Genomic DNA, 25,091 nt, shown 5'->3' with positions numbered 1-25,091 from the left:
TCATGAATCCTACGTCAATGTTGGTAGAAATGAAAAACTTCATTCCTTCTTCATATACTTTCGAAACAAAAATCCAGAAGATAAAGCAAGAACTTTTAACAAGTAATTTAGACTGTAGTGCGAAAGATGAAACAAATGAACAGTATCTTTATGAAATGCAGGACATTATTGACCATTTACCCAAATTGCCTGAAATCCAACAACAAAAACTCACTATTCCTGAATTCGACGAAATTGAAGTGAAACCAACTGACTCAGTAGAAATAAAGAAGTTCATACGTAAAGTAAATTATGAATTCCTTGGTTTTCATTGCAACCATAAAGTTATGGACAAAGATTGCGACATGGTATATAAAAACATTTCTGACATATATAAATCTGAGGAGTTTAAGACTTACGATAACTTTGTTTCATTAGTTGCAAAATGTGTTTGGGAAATAAGAGATAAAGATAGAAGAGGTAAGGTATGGAATGAACAGATAAGACCCGCTATGTTTGAGATGAAGAAAACCATTGACGCCTTAGTTGTTTTAGCAGGTAAGGTTTCAGAATATAATGCAAAGTTGAACCCACAATGTTCTAAATGTAAAGCAGCAATAAGGAAATATAACTACTCCGTCAAAGAGATAGAAAGAATGAGAAACGACTATGCAGACTTAAAGAAAGAAGCAGAAAAGCCAGCAGAAGATAAAATGAACATGTTAGAATTTCTGAACAAAAACTATCCAACAGCAGAAGATTTCCTTCTATCTGACGTCAAGAAGAAGTATAAAGAAACCTTCGGTATCGTTAAAACTTTTGACATACTGACAGAAGAAATAGAAGCTACGAAATTGTTTAGGATTTCAAATATACATCGTACAATTCATGTGAAACGTTTATAAAATAACTAGGGTGAGAAAACAGGTGAAAAAACAGGTGACATCTCACCTCTTCACCTAAACATTATTTTTGTCTGATTTACATCCAACGAAAAAGTTTAGAAGAATTTTCTTATTCTTTCTGGCATGTTTTTATCTTTCCAGTACTCCCGCTCTAATGGTCCCAGATGAGTTGGTTTAGATTCTCTCAAGTTCTTAGATGGTATAACATCTTCAACGCCTCCTTCATATCTTACTTTATAAGTGTCATCGTTTATGTTGTAGTCAAGTATTTCAATAACCACTCCTCGCTTTGCTTCGTCAATGGTTTCAGCAAGTTTGCCATTACTACTTTCGACTAATTTATGACGAGGGTAAAATGCTATGGAGTCGTCAGCAGCTTTTATAAGATATCCATTACCTTGCGTAGAGTCTACGATATAATAATTTCGACTTAACCTTAAACGTTTCTTTGTCAACGGTTTGTCGTCAAGAACTACACGAACTTTTGTACCAGGAATGAGGGTAAATTGTTTTGAATTTCTGATATTTTGTGTTTGGCTTCGTTTCTTTTGTATATACTTTTCTTCTTGTTGTTGTGTCATTGAATTTGGTGTATGTCCTGTTGTAGAATGTGTTGAGGAATTGTAAACTTCGATGAAATGTTTCATTGTTTCTTCGGTAAAGTCTCGCTCTTGATTTAAATCTCTGAGCGTTCTTATGAAGCGGTTAATGATACCGAGTATGTTATGGTTATGGTCTTCAGTAGTGTAGTGAGTTATGTTATGCTTAATGAGAAATTCTGTGATTTCATTGCTGAGGTATGCACTGTCTTGGTCTGATGTTAAAATACTTGGGTTATGTTCTGCTACAAACTTTTGTAAAACTCTTAACACTTCACGAGTTCCTTTATTTTTCATTGGATATGCATATGCTTTACGAGTGTTAACATTTATGAAGATGAGGAATGGTTTATGTCCTCCTTTTCTGCTTTGAATGAGAGTGTCAAATTGGTATGCGTCAGGAGTGTTGGAGTAAATTGGTAAAAAGTAGTCGTAAGGGTTTATTTTTGTTTGATGTACAACATTTTTGTCAAAGAACCTTTTCACTTCAGCTCTGTTAGTAAATCCCCAACTCTTTGCAGCTTCATTGAACTTCTTAAATGACCTCCATGGATGTTGTTCGAATACTTCTTTCAAGCTCATTTATGTAAAGTTAAAGATTTTATTCTAGGCTCAAGCGCGTTCAATGAACGCGGTACCATGCGAATACAGTCACAAATGGTGGCATGTAATCTGCACCCGAGCCTGTTGGATTTGTTGTGAAAGTATGGGCATGATTTCCTGCGGTTCCACAGAAAATACCTGCGCTTGAATCTACTGGGTCACTTGAAATATCATATCTATGCATTCCCTGTCTATCCGAACCTGCTGCAAGATTTGTATAACCTCTTTTTGTTATTGAATGTGAATGACTACCTGTTGTGTTTGTAGTTCCTGTATGAGTGTGCGGTGGAAGGTTTGCTTCAGTAATTTTCTTCGAACCTCCTGTTTGCTTTGAAGAGTTAGCACAGTATAAGAATTTGTCTACAATCTGCTGCCATGTACCAAAACCTAAAACTGTTGCTGGATTTGTTGAGTTCATTGACGTATAAATAGAGCCTATAGGATATAATGTTTGAAGTATTTCTGTCTTTAATGTTTGAAGCTCTGTTTTGTCTGCTTTCTTGTCATATAAATCTTGAGCAGTGAATTTAATATTATGTTCATCCTTCATGACATAAACATCTTTACATCTAATGTTTTTCATCGTCGTTATGTCGTCATCCGATGTTAAACCTTGTGGAAAGTTAGGAGGTTTACAATATAATGCATCCCCACCAGTTTCTTCAACCGTTCCTTCAATACTTTCTATAGCAACAGTTGTAAAACTTGTATGTGTATGAGTCTTATTTGCTTTTTATCTAACATTGCTGGTAGTTCATGTGTTTCAAAGTTTCTGACATGACCTTCGATATTCATACATTTGTTATTTAAGGAGTTTAGTGTATCTTTTACGCTTGTACTTGGATTCTCTAAAGGTGCACTTGAACCAAGGGTATAGTTCAATATTATGTCGTCTGCTCTAACAGTTGAGAAGGAGTTATGTGTATGATTTTTGTCAGCTTTACTGTCTAATGTAGCTTGAAGTTCATTTATATCGGAGATGTTGTGTTTATGAGATTTCAAAACTTTGTTCATTGCTTCGAGTTCAACTTTGTCAGCTTTACTTTTAATAGCATCTTCAAACGTTATTTTTGCCTTAACTCTTAACATAAATCTTGGTTCAACTAATACACCGTTAACATTGAAAGTAGAGGCATAAATTTCACCGGTATAACCAAATGCTTCTGGTGCTTTAGCTACATCATACTGTACAGTACAGCTTATGTCATAACCTTTAGCACGAATGTATTTATATCTTCTTTCATTAACATTTTTTGTCTTCGCTTCATCACTTCGTGTTAAATATCCATGGTAGTCCGTTATAATCTGTTCGTCTGAAGTTATATAATGAACGTGGTTTTTATCTGCTTTTTCGGCTAATTTCTCATTAACATCATTCACTTCTAATTCAACTCTTCCGCCAGAACTCTTATTATCATTAATCTTTTTCATTAATTCGGTAATTACGTCATAAAGACTATATTCTGTTTTCGGTTTTTGTAAATAATGAGTCAAAATTTCTTTTCATCATTACATCGCTGACATTAATGATATCACCAATTCCTTTTTCATTTATTCTCTTCATTAGTTCTGCAATAATGACGAATATATAATCTGTTAATTTATTCTCTTCATCGAGGGTTATAGAATGTTTTGAAATTGAATCATTAACTCCTCTAAATAAATCAATAACTTCAGGATACACGTTTTTAAATGTCTTGAATAACCCGACCAGTATCCTCGCCACTATGTGGCCTGAGCCCGTTGGGCTCTGTTGTTCATGTTCTTCGTTCCCGTCGTTACGTGGTTTTATATCTCTAACCATCATCAACGCAGCCATAACCGGAGGGTTTGTTGCTACCTGTTCGAAAATCCGTCCGTTATGTATGGTATATCTAAATAATTTCTTTGTGTTTGTTAAAACATTTGAAACAAGTCTTTTAAAACCATCTACAAAATTTCCTGTTTCACCTAATGTTCTTGCAGCATTTACAAGCTCACCCATTCCCGCTTTTGACCCCAAAAACGTCCATATTGCATTTATTTCACTCTGTATAGTTGTCCATTCAGCGAAACTAACACCCGCATTCGCTAAGCTGAAAATGAAATTCAGTGGATCGAACTTAATTCCACCTTCTTTTTCAATTTCAACGAACTCACTAACATGAGATTTTAAATATTCTTTCGTTAAAATTGTTTTCCCCGATGTTATGTCATTAACGAAACTATCACCGTCAAAAGTTAACGAATTCAATTTCGTCGTTGATGCTTTTATTTCATACACCGCTTTATCGATAGTTTTTGGCTCACCTTCTTTAGAAGCATATGAAACATTAATGAATGAATTATATGTATTCGTGAATGAGTTAAAATCAATGATTTTCATTAATGACGCCTTTAATGATTCATTAACTGTTGAATCCCTTAAAACATTAATGAACTGTCATGGGCTTCGCCCTGGTCGCTTCGGTCTGAAAGACCTTCAGGACTCAAAGAGTCCGTTTGCGACTTTATGAAAGGTACACTGCAAACCGTCGAGTTTGGATCAAATGCTGTAGTTGGTGCAGGAATATTAATGATATAAGTCATTAAATCATTAAGTGACGTAAATAATGTTGTCGTTTTTGATTTAATTTCTTTAGCATCTGTTATATATGGTAATTTTATTTCTGTAGTTTCTGAATTAAAGATATTCGCTAAAATGTTTTTGTAAACTGTTTGAACAGCAGTATAAACCGTTGAATCCGGAACTTTACGATTTCACCGTCCTTAATAAAAGGCATTGCACATGGTGTAGTGCTTGGGTCAAATCTTTCGGGATTATAATTCAACATATATTCTAATGCTTCATATACAGACTTATATACTGTTGTGTCGTTCTTCATGACAACTTCACCATTTACAATGAATGGCATTGTACATGGAGTTAAAATAGGGTCAAACTTTTCATAGTCCTTCCATGTTATGTATTTCTCGGTATTTCCATCACTGATAACAATATATTTGTCAGTAAGTGTGAGAGAGTATTGACCAAAATATAAACGTTTAGCTCTGTCAGCTTCATACGCATATGCAGCTATACTCATATTTTAATGAGAATAAAATGTTGTTCTATTTGCAAAGTACAGACCCAAACGAATACGGGACAGTAAAGCTACAAACAAACTTAGGTCTACAGAATGAGCCACTTGCATTCAGAATGGTTGACTTCAATACTATCGCTTCATTCGTTATAACAGATGAAACAGATTTCATGGAGCTTGAAATAGATGGAAAGAAGCACGAAATAAGATTTCACAATAATGTAGAATATAAGATGGAAACATTAGCTGGAGTGTTAAATGCTCTCATAAATACTACAATAAACAAGGAGAACGAAGAAAACTTAATGAATGTTAAACTTATTGCAGGAGTTTTGAAGTTCAGTTATGCGAAGGAGTTTAAGATAACACGAATGAGTCATAGAGTTCAATTCTTTGGGCATACCATATGACATTTCCTTTGAAAAGTATTGACAAAACGATTGAGATGAAATCTGTTCCATACGTATGTTATGGTAATTGTTTATACATTGAGTCAAAAATAGCTAATGTCACAGGTATTTCAGGAGTTAATAGTAAAGGTTCAGTAGAATATAAGTCTTTCTGTTATGCAGTCAATTCAATGTTCATTCCAAACGTTCCTGTCATAGCAACTCATTTAGGTAAATGGGTTCGCATTAGTCCTCATAATTTGAAAGACATGCAATTCAGACTTGTTGACTTTCAAGGAGAGCCTGTAGAACTGAAGGCACCAGTGCGAATGACTGTTGAAGTAGACTTTTTAGAAAATATTAAATGCAACAGCTTACAAGAGAACTCAGAGCTAAAAATATAAAGTATGAATGTTATGTATTAGGTCATGAACTTTGGTTGTTGCTGTTTGATGAAACAAATGAATTAGTTATGTCAGTCAAGAGAACAGAAAAAGGCGTCAAAGGCGCCGAGCGCAAAGCGCTATATTGTGTTAGTGAAAACTGCACCAAGTCAATAAGATTAGGTTTGCATTATGAAGATGAGTTCGATACTGTTGAAGAAGTTTTGGACAGATATTACAAATTGCTTTAATTTACTAAAACATATTTCAAGCAAAGCTTATAGTAAGTAGATAGTTTTGTATACTCGTTCGAATATTTATACTTAAACTCAACTCCTGTAGTTCCTGGTGTTTCAATGATGCGGATGTTACCTATTTTCATGAATGGTGGCGTTTGACCACAGCATTCGATTTCAGGGTCGAGATAGTCAATGACACATTGTTTCCCTGTTATTCGTGATATAACATTTTCAAGGTCCTCCTTTGTTAGAATTATTTGGTTCTTACTTATAAGATTTGTCAAAAGCTTCTTATCGTCTTTGAGTAAAATTGTTTGGTATAACTGAAGAAGGTAATGGTCTACGTTATCTGAAGGATTTGTTTGAACATTTGTGTAAGGGTTGTCGTTGGCTTCTCTTGAAAGAATTTGGTCCAGTGGTGGATACTCTAACTTAACATCTGATGTAGCGTTAGCGTTTGAAGCTGAGTTTAAATTCACGGCGCCATGCGCCATGATGGGCTCTTTGAGCCCTCCCGACTTAAGTTCTGGTTCTTTTTCTTTCAAACACTCTGAACTATAGTTCTTTATGACAATATTGTTTGTCGTTCGTGAGTCAACATTTGATGTTGGTTCAATTGGAACATTAACGGCACCAGCTAAGATGGATTTGCTTCTCATTTCATATAGAATAAAACCTTTTATATGTATGAAATGAACAATATACTCGACAAGGGTTTTGAATGTAAAGCTAACGAATGAAAATATTGTTGAATTCACTGAGACAGGAGCTGTGTATAAAGATGTAGAACTACTGAACAAAAGAGCTAAGGGAAGAAGCAGGAACATGAACAAAGGGTGGGAAGCCTATAAAAATTTATGTCAATGATGGCTCAGGAGGTTCAAACATAAGTATGCAGAAAGTTATAGAGTTTATGCGCTAAAAGGTGAAAAGCCTTCATTTAAGAACAGCTATTCTAACGCATATCCTCAAAAGTTAACGGATGGGGAAGTGGATGATATGAATGACAGCAAAAATATTAACAGAAATGGCGACAGAGATGCATGGAATTTGTTTACCATCAGTCAATTGAAGGTTAAACTTTAAAACAATGTTGGTCGTTCCCATGGAATGTTTTTGACTTTAATGGTATTAGTCATGATATGAATCTCAAGGTATGAACGAGGAGAGATGAGAGACTTATATGCTTCCCAAATTTCTTCAAAAGGTAATGTTATACCTGACTGTTTCCAAATGAGTTCAATGTCATAGCGTGAGAAACCTTGAAAGATAACGAAGTCAGTTATGAGACGTTTTATGTTTAAAGCAAGGAAACGCCATGTTTTGCATAAGTATTGCTACAGTTAAGTGGTAATGTCTGACTTTAGTTATGATGTTAGCTAATGGTGAGTCTGCTTTTGACACTAAACCTTTTCCGGCGAAGTCGTCGCAAACTAACAAAGTATTTGAAGGATATTTTTTGAAGGGGTATTTTGAAAGTTTTGACAGAATGTAGTTTGTAAGTCGTTTCATATCGTAAACTCCTGAGTATTGACGTAAGTGGTGTTTGTCAATAATTCTTTCCATCTCCTCAGAAGTCTTTTGCATTCCTGACTGTATAAATTCAACGATGGCATAATATTTCCTCTTACGTCGAATGTAACGTTGAAGAAATTCAATGAGTTCACTGTCTGGAACTTTAACGACAGAGGCTTGAACTTTTGACATAAATGTTTTCGCTGTTGAGTCCATAGAGTCTGAAGTTGCTGATATAATGATTTGGTCATAATATGAGTCATTTCCTAAACGTCTGTTATGAGTATATGACGAATGAGGTTAAATGTCTTACCTGAACCCATCTTTCCACAATAGAAATAAACACCATTTGAACAGAACTCATAGTCCTTACTGAAAGGAAGAATAGAGAAGAGTTAAGTTTGTCTGTAGTTTCATTCATGTCTTCATCTACGTCATGTATTAAATGCTTCATTTTATCTCCATTAAAAATGCAAGTCAGAAATATTCAGAACATAGCACCGAGTCTAACTGACAAGAGTATAAAGATATACTATGAACACGTTATGATGAAACCAACCAAAATTCAAGAAAGTCAGTATACTTATGAATATCCAAGACACTGGGTAGAGTATGTAGGAGGTGAGAAAGCTATTGAAATCAGACAGGTTCGAAGTATTCCAGCAGGAAGAACAATATTATTGAAGAACTTTAATGTTTTGAGGTATAATGATGAACAAAGAAGCAAGATAGTTTTCCTGTTGCTGTGTATGTGAACCTAGACACAGGAGATGACATGAAAGTTTTTAACACAAAGCTTCAAACGGTAGTGAGAGAACAACTGACTGCGGAAGGACATCCATTACCTTCAGAAGTTACCATAGTATATAATTTTGAAACAAATGCAATAGATTTTAAAGTCGTCTCTGCAAAGAAGTCAGGTTTTACATTTAATGAAGCAGATGTATATTCGAATGAAAACTTCAAAGCTATTGCATGGTTAGATAATGACGATTGCTTTAAGAAAATATTTAAATTCAGTGACTCAACGATGTCAATAGATGACCTTCGTGGAATGTTACCATCGACGTTTACAGTAGAAGGTTCAGCAGGATTGCTTACAAGATTGTCAATTGGTGGTATTTGGTCTCGTGAGAACATTGTTATAAAATCCAGTATAAGTGAATTTGCTGAAGAATCTATATTATGTCTTTCAAACTATATGTATTCGCCGCCGAAGCATTATAGTATAACAAACTTTGTCAGTAAGTTTAATATAAGACTTGTCGAACCTTCTTCAATGAAAGATGTTGTGCTACCTAAAGATGGAAAGGATGGACTCATTATTGAGATGATTTTAATAGCATATTAAATGAGCTTGTTTTTAAGGTCATTCATGATGAAATAACTGTTGTAGAAGATGTTAGCAATTGTTCAGACATTTTGAAGCGTATAGATGAGATAAGAAAGAAGTTTATGAATGAGAATGTTTATGTTTCATTGACTTTCTCCAGTAACGAGAACTTTTATGAGATAATATTGAAGAGAGATGATTTTAATATGGTGTAAATGGTAGCTTGGGCAGCTTTAGGCGCAATGGGAACAAAAGCATTAGCATTTGGAGCAAAAGCACTTGGGGCTTATGACGCAGTAAATAAAATGAGTGGAGGAAGAGTTTCGAAGACATTAGATGCAAATAAAGGAAAGATTGGAGGCTGGGTTGCAAAGAAGTTAAGATTAAATAAAATAGGGCTCATAAATAAAGCATCCAATTTGGTTGCGACTGAGTCAGAAAATGCTTTAGGAAAGGACGATGAGTTTGCAAAACATGCAAAAGACTTTAATGACCAGATGAAAGGTGAAACAATGCATTTAAATAGAGTCGATGGAACTAAAGAAAATGTTTCTTCTCCACCAGTAGTTCTTCCGTATGGTCCCTATGGAATGTATGGAAACCCTTACGAAAGACCATTTGACCCATTGACTGGTGGAAGTAACTGGTATCATTACGGACGAAGAAGAAAGACAGTCAAGTTGGAGACAGACGTGAAGAAAGCAACTAAAAAGAAACCAAGGAAGAGAGTTATAAAGCAATGAATTCAACAGGTTAGAAATGAGGTTAGAAAACGTGTTAGATCTAACATTCTAACATAAACATTATTTTTGTGCTATGTTTTCATACGTGTGAGGGTGGTGATATCATTAATTTTTTATTTTATTTTTAAGTTTACTGAAAATTTTTATTTGGATGTAAATGACAGAACAAAAGCAACTCATTCGAATTCCACAGTATAACAAACATACATTTAAACATTTATTCTTCCTTCCTGAGCATAACATGTTCTTTCAAATACATCCGAGACCAGTTGACTTTTCATTGACTGTTTATAAAGATAGAAATAGTTATATCATTAAACCATACGATGACGAAGGTAAGTTATGTAAATTGTACGTTAAGAAGTTAGAGAAAGTTTATGGCTTCAAGTATGACTACAATAGGGTTAACACTGATGATGAAGATATTGAGGAAAATTTATGAGAACATTAGTGAAGTTGTTAGTGAGAACGATAGTGAGAACGTTTATTTTTACATTAGTGAGTTCGTTAGTGAAGTGAAGTGGGTGGTGGTTTTGTAAATATTTAAGGTTAAGTTAGTGTTGTCGTTTGTGTTGTAAAATATACGTTAACGGTTTCGTAAAGTGTCAAATTCACAAGTATTGGGTAAGGTGGAACGCAGTGCCACAATACCCAAGACTTGTATACTAACTCGAATTGGGTAATTAAATCGTTAGATCTTAGAATTTATTAATCATTTCTTTTTAAAATGAGACCGTGGTAATGGGAACTGTGTATGAGAGTTGGAGTATTGTTAAATTGGGGAAATGTTGATAAGTTCCAAAAACAATTTGTAGTATGTTCAAGTATATTTGAATTTAATAATATTTGATAACATCGACTGCAAACAATCGATTTTAAGTAAATGATGAAAATCTATATCAATATTTAAAATTTTCGAGGTTTTTTTGACGGATAGCTAACCCTCTCAGCCTTGCCAAACCATGCGTGGTCAAAAAGCTTACCAAACCAAAATACATAAGGTAAATTTTTTTTAGAAAACAATAAGAAAAAATGGAATTTTTTTATTGTTAAGAAGGTAAAAATTCAAAACTGATAATAAGTTTATCATAATAATAATATCTGTTTCAGTTCATATTATTCCTATTAGTAATACCAATAAATATAGTTTATATTAATTTTGTATTATTTCAATAAAGCAGCATCATGTTATCTACTGACTTTATATTAGGCTAAGTGTTGCATTTATAGCCACATCAGGCAAAGTTCTTCCGAAGTCTCTCATTCAATGAGAGACCTCAGAAGAACTTTGACCTAGTCTACCATAGGTATGCCACCTGGTACACTGGGGCCTAGTTAATGCAATATTTATTGAAAAATGCAAAGTTCTTCTGGTACCCCTCATTTGATGAGGGGTATCAGAGGAACTTCACTCTAAGGTAAAGGACTTACCATTCCTTGGCCTTGAGTGAGCCAAGGGAGTGTGGTAGAATTTACGAAAAAGTGACAGTTTGTAAACTTGCATAATTTAAATAATAACCTTAAAACTGGCTATGTTTATAATTTTATATCTTTATTATCTTTATACAAAATAACAAAAGTATATACTCATGTATAAATTACGTTAAAGTATTTAATTAAATAAAGTATTTAATAGAATAATGTATTTATCATTAAATTATAGAATAAATTTTATCGGCATTTAATAAGTTAATTTTAAAAAATAATAATTTATTTAAAAAGAAAATATTAAAATTTAAATTCAACTTCAACTCCAATTTGATGATTAACATCATTCACAAAAGATAACCAATTTTCAATAACATCTTGAAGTGAATGTTCGGAACAGAACTTATCCATGTATTCAAGTATATCATTCATTAGATCGCCTTCAACTCCATGTTCTTTCCAGAACAATAAAGTTTGTTGCCTGATAGTTGAAATTTTTTCAAAAGAATCAAGTAATGTATTGAGTTCCTTTAATACAGGGACCAAATACATAGTGTCATTGTTTAAGAGATTAGTCAATTTATGAATTTTAAACTGTACTTCTCTTTTTTGAATATCATAAATTGTAATTTGCCGAAGTTCTCTAGCACGCGGAGGAAGTATAATTTTATGTAAATTGATGTCTTGCTGAATTCTCAAAAAATAATTTTGTTTGACTCTTGTCATTAAAATAAAAGCAAATTTGTCGTGAATATTCCATTTTTTACATTGAAAAAGTGAGTTTCCCAAATTTTACATGTAAAATTTGGGAAGCTACGGGAAAATTCTTCAATATTAAGTCTATACTCGTAATATTAAGCAGACAGATGCAATATACTATACAGAAACATATACTATACTTAAACACAGTGCTTATTTAAATCTTCATGTTATATCTTTTAATGCGCTAATATTTTTGTGTTTTTTTACCTATTCACATTGAGTTTATATTGTAATGATATAGCTAAATGATGCAATGAATGTTTTATTGGAATATCTCAAGATTTTATATGTGCAAGATATTATATGTGACCAACCAAATGTGTTTTAACTATTTATATGTGTGTTCATGTGAGTCCAACCTAAGTTTGGTATGCTTGTATGTGAATTTTTGAAAAAAAGAGTATATTGGAAAATAATGATATTCAATTTTTTCAAAATGACTTAATTCTTAAACACTTAAAATAAGCCTTGTGTGGTAATATTATCATTTAAACAAAATAGCTCAAATCTCAAACCTTGTTCAAACTATAATCTGATTCAGCTCAAAAATCTGTAAGAATAGGCGTAAAAAAAAAAAAAAAAAAAAAAAAAAAAAAAAAAGGTAGTGGGGCTTCCAGGCACTTCGTGCCCTCTAGCCCCCCGTCACTTTTCTGTCACTTTTCAGGAAAAAACATTTTTATTATATATATAAAATGAATTTTACAAAACCACCGTTACCCTTCTTTGGAAATAAGAGTAGATGTAAAGATATTCTATTGAGAGAACTTAAGAAACTACCGAATGGTCTAACATTTGTAGACTTGTTCGGTGGAAGTTTCTATATATCTCATTTGTGCCATACAATATTTCCTGACTCAAAGATTATATGCAATGACTTCGACAACTATATGAACCGTCTCAAACATATACCAGACAGACAAACAAAATATTGAAAGAGTTAAAAGAAAAGATACCTATAGGTAAGATGGAACGTATACCATTAGATAAGAAAAATATTGTGAGAGAGGTTTTGAAAAAGCAGAATATATAGACTGGGATAGTATATCTGCTAGACTATTATATAGTGGTGCTATAAGAGTTCATGACATTGAAACACTTATGTCAAAAGTTTTATATCTTAACTATACAAATGTTTTCAAAGAGAACATAGAAAAATATATGAGGGTATAGAGTTTGTGAGATGTCATTGGACAGAGTTGTATGAAAAATATAAAGACAAGGAAAATGTTTTCTTTATAGTGGACCCGCGCGTTCTATAACACATGGGATTTTCAATACCAAGTAGACTGGACTTTGAGAGACTCTTTAGAAACTTTAGACGTTTTACATAACCATCCATGCTTTTACTTTACATCCGATAAAAGTGGTTTGGAAAGTGTCATGAGATGGTTAGAGGACATACATGACTATGAGTTTAGATATGACAAGATAGAATATGAGAGAGGTCCTATAAACTGGAGAAAGTGTCATAACAAAGAAATTTTACTAGTAAGTAAATGTGGTTTGAAATAGGACTACTTGTTTTAGGTTTTTTCCATTGTGTCATTTACTTATTTGACGTGGCAGAAAGGTACAGAGAATATGAAGATGAACCAATACCAGCAAATGTTCAGCATATGTACTCGTAAGAGATATTTTTATCTAATATTAAATGGACGCACAGAACTTAGCGAATGCACAGCAACCTGGACAACCAAACCCAGAGAATATTCCAAATGAAGTTAGAATACAAACTGCAATGGCAAACTATGGTCAAGTGCCAACAGATGTACAAATGCAAACTGCCATGTCAAATGACGCTGCGTTAGGTTTGCCACCATGGTATGCAAATATGAGATGGAAAGAGTTTTATACAAACCCTGAAGTGGGATATAAACAACTTTATGCAGATGACGCGAACACAGGAGTTGACCCAGAATATGTTTTCTACCAGAGGAGAAACAGAATGTATGAGCTCCAGTTAAAGAATGCTATGGAACTCAACAGGAAACGTAAGAGACTAGGCGGACATTAGATTTTTACATATAGTAAAATGGGTTTCTTCAGTAAGATAGGAAACTTCTTTCGAAATGTTGGAAGAGGTATATGGAATGGAATAAAAACCGTCGGAAGAGGAATTTGGAACGGTGTCAAAAATATTGGTAAAAGAGTAGGTCAGTTCGTTGGTATTATACCTAAAGACCCTGAACCAGAGAACAAGCTCCTGTTATACAACAGCCTGAACCTGCACCACAGTCTAGTTGGCAACCAAATCCAACACCTCAACCGTATTAAAAAATTATATTTTTACCGTTCGATAGTAGTTGTATATGAAACTAAGTTCTAAGTAAAACGCGTGGTATAATGGAATTATTCTCTTTCTTCCATCTGTAGTAAACCATACTTGAAAGTCTGAAATACTTCCACTTGGTGGTTCATATAGCTTTGTAGGTTTTTCGTAAAAGTCATTTGCCAAGCATAAAAAAGAGTTTTGTGCACCAGAAAATGAAGCATGAACTATAATAGCATCTGAGTCGAAAACATTTTCATATGTTCCATTAGGGTTTTCGACTTCATAATAGTCCGGGTGTACTGGATACCATGCAGGCTGATTTAACATCCTCAAAAATCTATGCCATGCCAAGTTGTTATATTTTGTAGAAATATAAACGTTTTCTCCAAGGTCTTCTATTTTATTGATTTTAACAGTTGCATTTTTCCTGTCATATATAATATCGAGATGGTACTCTCCCTCGTCAATGTTATACTGGTTTGCATATTCGAGATAGATATCGTTTATTTTTCTTGAAAAGCTTGAAGAGTTGTTTCTAAGTTTACAAGCAAATTCACTTGTAAAAGTTTTCCCTGTTCAAATTTCTCATACGTACGTTTTTCTTTGTTATAGTATCGAACTTCAAAAGCGACCGTAAATGGGAAACCATGTATGGCTTCTGAAATGAACTTCATTCTACGAAAGCCAATAGCTTTTGTGACAGATGGGTCTCTTAGCCATCTTAATGGGTAGTCAAAACGATAGCCTTCATGCTTTACGGTCTCTGTCTCAAACTTTTGACCGACATTAGTAAAAAGTTCATCTAATGGTTTAGTTGTAGCAACTCTTGAATTTTCTTTTTCTATTGGAAGCATATTTTATCTAGAATAAAAATGTCGAAAGATATTGCTTCCATGAGAGAAATACAACACAACCGACAACTCATTATGCAAGCCCTAAATAAGAACACAACAAACTTTTCAAACTATTCTAAGATATCTGAGTCATTGAAAGAAGGAAACTTAAAACTGACATTAAACCCAATGACAGATGAGTTTCTGTTTCAAGACAATAAGAACCATACTGTCTGTATAAATCCAACAAAAGGAACTTTAAACGAGAAACCTATAAATGAACTTCTTTTGAAAGCAGATGTTGGCAACAAAGCTGACAAAGAATATGTAGACGATGCAATAGCAAAAGAAGAAGAAAGAGCTAACAAAGCTTATGCAACAAAAGAACATACTCATCCTGAACTAGCAGACAAAACATATGTTGACAATAAAATGTCAAGTGAAGTGACAAGAGCTGAAAACGAATATTCTAAAAAGACTCATACACATACCATTGCAAATATTGCAAACTTACAAGAAACCTTAAACAGGAAAAGTACCGTTGGACATACACATACCATTGCAAATATTGCAAACTTACAAGAAACCTTAAACAGGAAAAGTGACGTTGGACATACACATACATCTTCTGAAATAACAGACTTAAACGTTAGCCTTGAAAATAAAGCAGATAAAACATATGTCAATGAAATATACCAAAGTTTGCTAGGAACAAAAAATATTGAAACTATTGTTGGTGACTTTTCTGTCAATGAAGAAAACAAATATTTTAGATGGCAGTTGGTACAGTCCTTAGAAAATGGTACACGGTATAAACTCATTCCGAAAAATAACAATGAAATGGATGTAAGCTATAAAAAGAACGATGGTACACAAGTTAAAGTTCCATTAGACAACAACTGCTACTTAAACTTATATGGAGACGAACAAAAGAAATATTTAAGAGTTTATGAAATGACAGATATGACATTGCCTGACCCAGCTCCAGCACCATATTATTATGACTATGGAGATGACGTCAGAACACCACATGTAGATGAACAAAAGCTAACATTATATTTAGATTATTATAGATATAAAAGATATAATGCAATAGAAAAAACGAGAATAGTATACTATTATGAAGATGACAGAAACAAATATTATAGTCAAGACTTTACCTACCCTGAAAACATAAGATTATATTATAAAAAATATTCTGACACAAACCAGAAGAAACCTGAAATAGTTGCACTATATTTTAAGTTCAAAAGAGACAATCCTATAATGTCTCATATGTTTGATTTAATGAACCCAGTAGGTTCTATTTATACATCTATGGAAGCAAGAGGTCCTCAAGTAATGTTTGGTGTTGGTGCATGGGAACAAATAGTTGACAGGTTTTTGTATTGTGCAAACTCTTCAAAGGAAACAGGAGGAAGTAAAACGATTTCAGGTGAAAATTTACCTGCGCACAGTCACTACATAGATTTAAGTACATCTCAAGCAGGTTGGCATAGGCATAGATATTGGGATTGGTCAGGAATGACAAAAGGTAAAGGATATGATGTTAAAGACGACGTTAAGTTTGCTATAAATTGTTACTGGAGTGACACTCAGGGAGAAGGAAACCATACACATTTCGTTTCAGGATATACACAAACAACGGGACAAAGTAAAGACTACATGCCACCTTACATGACAGTTTACGCATGGTATAGAATTGCTTAGTCGTCATTTTCAACTTCTTTAGCATATTCGTCAGGAGTTGTCTTATATTTGTTAGGAACTGTCTTTGAAAGCATACCACCTTGAACCTTAACAAGTTTGAAACGAGGTCTGGCAATAGTAGTTTTATCTTCTGCTTGCAGTGTGTACATTTTGCCATGTTTGCCTAAAACTTCATAATATTCTCTTGTATACTTTCTTCTATTTTTACGAACACGAATGTGAGTACCTGTCGAGTTCCCATTGTTGTCATAGTCAATAGTATTTTCATATGGGTCGCGTTTAGGTATTTCTATTTTTACTTTGTCACCTTTCTTAAGTTTGAAGCCTGGCATTCTTTCTTGTTTGTCTCTTTTGACTAAACTATTAAATATATAGTCTTTCTCTAAGTCGGGGTTGTTTTTCATTTCTTCGGGGGAGTGGTTTCCCAAACCTTTTTGTTTACGGCTATTGTAAATATTTAAAACTTGTCTCATCTTTGCCATGGAGAAGTGTCTATTTGTCGTCATATGACATTTCATCTACCTCACCACCTTGTGGTTGTTTAAGTCTCTTAAGATTTTTATACAACTGTCAATGACACCAAGAGCAGAATGGTTTTGGTCGACAATGAAATATTGGTTTACATTTTTTGAACGCAGATAGTTTTTAATATCGTCTGATTTGAAAGAACGTTCACAGTCAGATGTCAGTTTTGTTGGATGGTATTTGTCAACGAATATTGTCAAAGCAGTTTTCACATCTAAAATATTTTTGGACTGTAATGGTATGGCTTCACAGTATCTTGTGTTTTGACCGACAAATATTAGCCAGTATGGTGGTCCATCTTCTCTATACTCTCGGAATGTTTTCCAAGATATCCATAAACCAAGCATTTGGTGTTGAACTAAAGATTTTTATCATGAGTGCTTTCTTTGTTGCCTTAGAAACATAGGGGTCCTTGTTTGGATTCGTCATTTTTTAACCCATAAGAAATGGGTTTATTTGGCGCATTAGCAGGAGTTGCATCCAGATTTTTGCCCGCAGTGGGAACAATAGCCAGAGGTGTATTTGGAGTTGGAAGGAAGATTTTGAGTACATTAGGTATACTAAAGAGAAAGCACAACCTATTATACAAACTGTACAGAAAGGTTGGGATGTAGCACGAGATGCAGCAAATCTTATTCCAAATCCTGAAACAAGAGGAAAAGTTCAAGGATGGATGGACAATGTAGGAAGACAAGCAGGAAACTACTATAACAAAGCAAATGACTACTATAACCAAGCAGGACACTATATGGACCAAGGTGAAAGATTCTTTAACAGAGGATATAACCATGCACAACAGTGGGTAAACAATAACCAACCGCAACCGCCTCAAACGTGGGGAATGTAAATTTTTTACTGAGATGAAATGAACAATACAGCATTGAGACAAATGGGTTCAAGATGGATTTGTCGACTTCCAGCAGTTACACACCACGTGTTTGTCAAGTTCTTCCTATACCTCAGGAAGTTTTAGACCGACTTAAAAAAACAACAACCAGTTGAAAACAAACCAAACTAAAATTTTTTACTGAGATGAAATGACCGAAGAAGTTGAAACGGTAGATTTGACACCACAAACAAAAAGTTCAGAACCATTGTCAAAACCTGTCAAAGAACTTACAGATGAAGAGAAAAATTCAATAATAGAAAGTGCCAGGTCTGGAAATACAAACCCTAACTACAAAGTCACTTTTCATAGAAATGGAACGGCTAGTATCTCAAAAAAGAAACAGACTCTCACAAATAAAATATTGAAGTCTGAAGGAGCTTTCGAGACAACAGATGGAAAAGTTTACTTCACTGACCAACAGTTCATTATAGAACATCTCATTGACTTAGAGTCGAAATATTCTAAACTTTACAACAAACACAAAAAGTTGAAAGGAAAACAAAAACAAATGGCATATGATATTTATGAAGATGTTGACGACACAACTTCCTGCAAGTGAGGTAAAGTCAGAGGAACCGAAAAGTGACGAAAAACCGATAGAAGAAGAAAACCAAAAACTGAAGATAAACCAAAACCAAAGTTTAGTTTCCAAACTAAACCAAGTCAACCTTCATTAGCTGGTATGGGTTGGCGTCAAAGACTTATGGCAGCAGGTGGTTATGTAAAGTAAAGAAAAAAATATTTTTTTATTTTTATAAAAATGCCCCCATATAGAATGGATAGAAAATCTGCTAGAATAAAAGCAGAGTTAGAAAGATATGGTTGGAAAGTTTCGAAGAATTTTAAATATAGGAAGGGAAGACCCATAAAAGTCTATGACAAATTGTCTGGTCTTCGCTACGAAATGGATTGGAAACAGCACGCGCAAATTATCCAAACAGACTAGAGAGGTTAGAAGAAGAACGTCTTATGGACATGCCTTTCGATGTTTCTGAACCGCAAGTTGAAGGACACGACGGCTTTGCCAGATTCTATTGGAAACATGACGAACAATTGTATCCTTTGAGAAGGAAAAAAGGAAAAGGTGAAGACAAACATGCTCCCATGGAAAGAACAAGATATGCATATGAAAAGTACCGTGAAGTTAGAAGTCAAATTACATCTGGTCGAACCTTTACAGTAAACTTTGACGAAGGAAAGAACAAAGAAGGCTTCATGGGTGTACTTGCTGCCATACAAGACGGAAATAAGAAAGGATACAATCTCAGACTAACCATAACAGATTTGGACGGTCACATTTACTATGCACATGGCAATGTCACAACAGCTGCAATGCTTCTTGACGCTTTCAAGACTACAAAGAGAGAACAAATGGTTGACTCCGACTCAGACATTTTGAATGCAATTGAAGGAATTGCAAGTGTAAAATTTGAATGGTACCAACCTAACCCTCAAGCAGTCAGACAACATGCTGGATACTTCCCGTTCATAAATAAGTCTGACATTGACTTGACAAGGTATGGAATTTACAATTCAATTGAAACAATTGTCAATGAACCTTGTATTCTTACATGTCTCAGGAACTCTGGTCTTGTTTCAGAAGAGAAGATGAAGTATCTTGAGTCATGTGTGAAGACAAGGTACATGCTCAGAGGTCAATTGGCTAAAATTGCACCGTTGGCAAATGTGAATATCCGAGTCAACATACCTACAGCTAAAGGTTCTTCACATGACGACTATGTTGTTGACAAAGACTTACCATGGTTGAAGATTGTAATTGTCCACAACCACTTCATGTTGAACGAAAGTCTTACAAACCCATTGTTCGGAAAAGGTAAGTGTAACATTGTCAGAGCTGTAAACATTCTTTTCGAGAAAGGCTTGTTGGAACCAATTCCAGATGACAAGCTGACAGAAACTTTTGTACCAAAAGACGAAACAAACTTTTCACTGTTAGCAAGACCAAAAGTTGTTCCAGACAAAGTTCTAGTACAAAAGAAGTACACAATTCCACAAGGAGTTGGATTGTTCGGATACCAACCTGAACCAGAAGAACTTCCAATGAGGTTGCAAGAACTTCAAGATGCTATAAACAAACTTCCATTGAGACATCCAATTGACGTCAAATTGTATTGGAGAGCATCTGAGTTAGGTCAGAAGGTTTTATATGAAACAGGTTGCTTCGACGATGTTTATGAGATAACAGGAGAAGTTTCTCAGAAGATAAGAGACTCACTTGAATTTCCACAAACTGGACCGATTGGTTGCGACAAGTTCGACTCATATGAAAAGATATACTATGTCGACCTTAACGCTGCGTACATGAGGTTTGTCCAATATATTCCGACTGGAATTCCAAACGAAGATGGTGAGTTCCCAGGAAGGAACTATACAGTTGGAAAAGTCATACAACAACTGTATGATATTAGGAAAGCTTCAAACCCCAAACTTGCAATGACACTCAAATTGCTTATGAATTCGACATGGGGATATTCCATTAAGAAACCTCAAGAGATGAAGAGTAAACATTATGAGAAGGTCGACAACTTTGTTGAAAGGTTTTCTCCTTTTGTTTTGAAGTACGAATTCACTCAAGGTCAAAGTGGCTTAGTAACCACATTAAAACCTATTGTCGAACATTGGTCTTACCCTCAGTTCGCAAAGGCAGTCCTTGACAACTACAACAAATTCTTCTCCGAAGTCAAATCCAAAGTGTGGTTTACTATGAGAACATTGACGCACTCATGACGAACGAAGAAGGTACAACAAACTCATTGAAATGGGCATGGTCGGTGAAAAGATGGGTCAATTCAAATTGGACAAAATTTTCACCGAAGTTCATGTCCTCTCCAAGCGTAAGTACTGGGGTGTTAAAGAAGATGGGAAATAAAACATTGCATGAAATAAAAAATTTTTATTCGAATTTGAATCGGACAGGTCGAGTTACACCATTCTTGGTCTCAAACTCATATATAACCTGTTTGTTTGTATTTTCGTCGACTATGACACGAGACACGAACATTGACCAAACGGACAAAAAGTGTCATTTCAGATGGTCCGCAGCCAATCGCATTCGAGCACTTCGAAGAAGCCTTACGTTCCAAGGGAGAGGGTGTCTGGTGCAAGGCAGAGGTCATGAAACTCTACGAGCAGTACATCCTCAATGCCTGGGAGGACAAATCGTCCTTGGATTGGCAATTCTACCAACTCCTCTGGGACGACCTCCTACGCAACTGGGATGACGAAAGAGTCCAATTCAGAGGTCGGGACTAATTGTCCAAATTACCCTTAATTTAACCCACTTAATGAACTAAACACCTAAATTTACTCGGGGTTTCCCCCTAAAATAAAATTTTTTTACTCTTAGAACCACTCGAGGTTCTCCTTACGGTTGTTGAGCTTGTCACCGTCAATGTGTCTGACCTTCGTCTTCTTGCCTGGATTTGGAACCCATTGAATTGCGACAAGCTTGCCCATGGAGATTGAACCGCGATTCCGAAGGTTAAGGTTCAAGTGTCCCAAGTTGTTGAGGACTGGGGTAAGAACCTTGCCTGTCTCCTTGTTGCGGATTTGTATGGGTAGGGTTGGGAAATTTCGTAAGTGTCATCGGCAACAAGGGTTGCCCAAACTTCCTTTCTTCGTGTTTCTCTTCTTCTCTTCTCTTCTTCTTTCTCTTCTTCCTCTTCTTCCTCGACAATTCCTTCTTCAATTTGGTACTCACGAATTACGGTGTTGGAGGTTCTGTCCTTTCCGAGTACCTTCCAGATGGCGTCTATCTCTTCGAAGAAACGGTAGATGAGTCTGGCAAGGTCTCGGTTCTCTCTCGCGTAAATGCGCAAGGTTTCCGTCAAATCATTCAGGCTTTCTCATTGGAAGCTTGGTTCATGAGGAACTCACCTTAAGTCCCTTCATCTCTTCCATAAGACTACTTTGGAGAGTCTTAACGGTGTTTGTCAGATGAGCTTTCAAATTCAAAATTTGAATTTGAACTGGGCGCTTGTCTGGCAACATTGAAAGGACATCTGCCATTGTGTTCGGCTTCGGTGCTTGTTCGGACATCGAAAAAATGAAGTGGTTTGAGAATGACGGTTTTACTTCAAAAAGCTTGTTATGACGGTTAGTCATACAACAAGTTTAAAATAATATCTTGTTCTTCTTCTGAACGTTTGTTGTCTCTTCCGATAAAAGTTTCGAACATGAGAACCAAAAAACGTTTTTTGAGATTGCGGAAGAGTTCAGGCAAACGTTCATATTCTGGATATGTTGGGAGCAGTTCAAAACATCTGAGCTGACTTTCGGACAAAATTGGGACAATGTCAGAAAATTCATCTTTGGTCGGACTGCTTGAAGGTAAGTCCCTTACATGTAAGTAGCTCTGGTAAAGTCTTCTCATTTCTGCTAACTTTTGGAGTATAGCTTCGTATTTAGAAGTTTTAATTTTAATTGTCTTATTCCACTCTTGACATCTAAACGGTAACTATCCATGAGGTCAAGAGTAGCTTTGGTAGCTTTAAGTGGAGCTATCTCTTCTTTGACTTGTGCAATTTTGGTTGCAATTGTGGTTTGAGCTCCTTCAAGTTCGCCGTCTATGTCGTTCTCAACGTCTTCAACCATAGCTTGAAACTCTTCATCGGTCCATTGAGATTGGTGTGGGACGAATTTAACTTGCTTCATTCAAAAAATGAAAAAAATGTTTTTACTCAAAGCGTGCCATGTATATGGCTATAAGAAACTTACCAGAAGGCTTCTTCTTCACATGAGTCTTTGGCAACTTGAGTGTTGGTGTTGGAGTTGGGTCTGGAATTTCAATTCTCTCTCGAGCGCAACAACAGATGTCAGAATAACATTCCCCACTGTCTTTCTTGCCACCATAAATTGTGTATTGACCGAACTTGCATTTGCAGGAAGACCGGTCAATACAAGGTTCACAGTTGACATATGTGTACACATACCTGTTGAGTACGAGTGTGAGTAAAAACATAAAAAAGTGAAGTTAAAATGAGATGTTTACTGTAAAGGTACGATGTCGCCCTCTGTGTTTATGAAGAACGCCCGACCCGAGAAGTGTAAGAGTCCTCTGAGAATTTGGGCAATTCGTACAGTTGGGTTCTCTCTGTTTGGAAGTAGTATCCAAGGACGCTTGGCAAAGAACTTCAAGAGGACTTCTTTCTTCATCTCTTTTATGTCGTCGAAAGGAGTGTTTTCTGGTATTTGCAGGACAATTCCAGTGTCAATTTCAATTTTAAGCGCACTTCTTCCAGACACCCAGCCTGCAATGGTCTTGTTTGACTTCAGATGGCTCAGGTAGTTCCTAACTAGCTCATTTATCTCTATAAGGTAGATTGCCTCATCTGCTGGGTCTATGTCGGTCATTGTTTCAAGACGAGTCTTTTACTTTTTCAAGACGAGTCTTTTACTTTTTCAAGACGAGTCTTTTACTTTTTCAAGACGAGTCTTTTACTTTTTCAAGACAAGTCTTTTACTTTTTCAAGACAAGTCTTTTACTTTTTCAAGACAAGACCCGTTATTTTTCAAGAAATTTTTTGGTGTAAAGTTCTCAAATTTGAGAACAGTGGTCTTGATTTCAGACGATACCCGTACTTTTTCAAGACAAGTCTTTTACTTTTTCAAGACAAGTCTTTTACTTTTTCAAGACAAGTCTTTTACTTTTTCAAGACAAGTCTTTTACTTTTTCAAGACAAGTCTTTTATTGTTTCAAGACAAGTCTTTTATTGTTTCAAGACAAGTCTTTTATTGTTTCAAGACAATGTCCGACGTACCACCAACCGAGCCCATATCCCAACCAGAGGAACCTAAAGCACCAGCCCCTGCACCTCAGCAACCTCAGTTCCAACAAGTACCTCAGTTCCAACAAGTACCTCCGAATTACTACCAATTTCCAAATTACTACCAAATACCTCCTCAAGGCTTCCCGAACTACCCTCCTCAGCCTATGCCTTACTGCCCTAACCCTTGGATGTTCATGTCAAACCCTCCACCCCAATTCCAATTCCAATCTCAATCCAAGAGAGACCAAGAGTTCGAAGAAGGTCTGAACCGTTTACGCAAAGAGTATGCCACAGCCCCTATGGAAGACGACAGGCTTTCAGTCTCTTCCCTAAGGTCGACCAATTCGACTCGTACCACAGATTCGGTTCGTGACCGTGACGACTACCTCAAGCAGTCTGAGAGACTCTTCATCCTACAACCATTTACAGTTGGAGCTCTCAAGAACATGCGCAATTACGAAGGTCAGACACCAGCTGGAGACCGCAAAACAGACGTACTCGCAAGAGCAGTCCAACTGGTCAAGACAAAGACGAGATAGTCGACTTCATTCTTGCAGCTTGCCCATACAAGTAAAAAAATAAACAATTACGAGTTAAACTTTTTATTCTTTCTTTTCTGAGTTGTTTAGAGCTGGTTTCTCTTGTAGGAACCTTTCGTACTCTTCCATGGTCATGTAATTGCGAATTTTGTACGCAATTCCAGGTTCGTTGTTTTTGAACCTTACGTATGTAACGCTTCCATCCTCCTCAGGGAAGTAAGCTGCTAACATCTGACCAAGTTTTCTCGGTGACTCGGAGCTCATAAAAATGTCACTTTTTAAACGTTAAGTTTTTAGTCTTATTTTACCCTTTGTTTACCCTTTGTTTGTCAAGGTAGTATTGGAGTGCAATTTCTCCAAATTCTCTGTGTCGGAGTTCTTCAGCATTTTCCAAGGTGTACCTGGAGAACTCAAAGAAGTTGTCAAGAACATACTGCCATGCTGCTCTTCTGAGTTCGTCGGTATTTTGGAAGTGTTGCACCTTCGAGTCTTCGGACATGAAAAAATGACACTTTTTCAGCAAAAATATAATTTATGTTAGAATGTTAGATCTAACATGTTTTCTAACACGTTTTCTAACATGGTCTAAAACTC

General features: G+C 35.5%; 5 protein-coding genes and 9 pseudogenes across 14 annotated transcripts, besides 4 other annotated features; 8 read left to right on the top strand and 6 right to left on the bottom strand.

Moving 5' to 3' along the window:
• Positions 1-10,421: part of a mobile genetic element that runs on past the window's edge.
• TVAGG3_1057700 (organellar and viral DNA polymerase type B) lies at positions 156-884 on the top strand (the record flags this gene model as incomplete). The annotated part of the gene is made up of 1 exon (XM_051255923.1): positions 156-884. One exon carries the CDS (start codon positions 156-158, stop codon positions 882-884), a length of 729 nt encoding a protein of 242 aa, XP_051081497.1.
• Positions 1,213-2,065, bottom strand: TVAGG3_1057690 (annotated as a pseudogene). The gene has a single exon. A coding segment is annotated over exon 1 (853 nt).
• TVAGG3_1057680 lies at positions 2,474-3,100 on the bottom strand (annotated as a pseudogene). Its single transcript has one exon. A coding segment is annotated over exon 1 (627 nt).
• Positions 9,730-10,421: a terminal%2Cinverted (terminal inverted repeat of Maverick-1C transposon ID:TVAGG3_1057670).
• A 567-nt stretch (positions 10,422-10,988) lies between these two features.
• Positions 10,989-11,049: a mobile genetic element.
• Positions 11,050-11,478: 429 nt separating this feature from the next.
• On the bottom strand, positions 11,479-11,904 carry TVAGG3_1057650 (uncharacterized protein; the record flags this gene model as incomplete). Its single annotated transcript, XM_001296187.1, has 1 exon — positions 11,479-11,904. The coding sequence occupies one exon, from the start codon at positions 11,902-11,904 to the stop codon at positions 11,479-11,481; it is 426 nt and encodes a 141-aa protein (XP_001296188.1).
• Positions 11,905-13,591: 1,687 nt separating this feature from the next.
• TVAGG3_1057640 (uncharacterized protein) lies at positions 13,592-13,954 on the top strand (the record flags this gene model as incomplete). Its single annotated transcript, XM_051255922.1, has 1 exon — positions 13,592-13,954. One exon carries the CDS (start codon positions 13,592-13,594, stop codon positions 13,952-13,954), a length of 363 nt encoding a protein of 120 aa, XP_051081496.1.
• A 319-nt stretch (positions 13,955-14,273) lies between these two features.
• Positions 14,274-15,066, bottom strand: TVAGG3_1057630 (annotated as a pseudogene). The gene has a single exon. A coding segment is annotated over exon 1 (793 nt).
• Positions 15,067-15,084: 18 nt separating this feature from the next.
• On the top strand, positions 15,085-15,646 carry TVAGG3_1057620 (annotated as a pseudogene). Its single transcript has one exon. A coding segment is annotated over exon 1 (562 nt).
• A 662-nt stretch (positions 15,647-16,308) lies between these two features.
• Positions 16,309-25,091: part of a mobile genetic element that runs on past the window's edge.
• Positions 16,387-16,755, top strand: TVAGG3_1057610 (phage tail repeat-like family; the record flags this gene model as incomplete). Its single annotated transcript, XM_051255921.1, has 1 exon — positions 16,387-16,755. One exon carries the CDS (start codon positions 16,387-16,389, stop codon positions 16,753-16,755), a length of 369 nt encoding a protein of 122 aa, XP_051081495.1.
• TVAGG3_1057600 lies at positions 19,074-19,909 on the top strand (annotated as a pseudogene). The gene has a single exon. A coding segment is annotated over exon 1 (836 nt).
• TVAGG3_1057590 lies at positions 20,078-21,076 on the top strand (annotated as a pseudogene). Its single transcript has one exon. A coding segment is annotated over exon 1 (999 nt).
• Positions 21,222-21,483, top strand: TVAGG3_1057580 (annotated as a pseudogene). The gene has a single exon. A coding segment is annotated over exon 1 (262 nt).
• On the bottom strand, positions 21,533-22,228 carry TVAGG3_1057570 (annotated as a pseudogene). The gene has a single exon. A coding segment is annotated over exon 1 (696 nt).
• Positions 23,937-24,532, top strand: TVAGG3_1057560 (annotated as a pseudogene). Its single transcript has one exon. A coding segment is annotated over exon 1 (596 nt).
• TVAGG3_1057550 (uncharacterized protein) lies at positions 24,561-24,761 on the bottom strand (the record flags this gene model as incomplete). The annotated part of the gene is made up of 1 exon (XM_051255920.1): positions 24,561-24,761. One exon carries the CDS (start codon positions 24,759-24,761, stop codon positions 24,561-24,563), a length of 201 nt encoding a protein of 66 aa, XP_051081494.1.

This window comes from Trichomonas vaginalis, chromosome I (genome assembly GCF_026262505.1).
Source record: "Trichomonas vaginalis G3 chromosome I, whole genome shotgun sequence".
Taxonomy (NCBI): Eukaryota; Parabasalia; order Trichomonadida; family Trichomonadidae; genus Trichomonas; species Trichomonas vaginalis.
The sequence above is the reverse complement of the archived record's forward strand: the minus strand, read 5'-3'. Positions and strand labels throughout refer to the sequence as shown.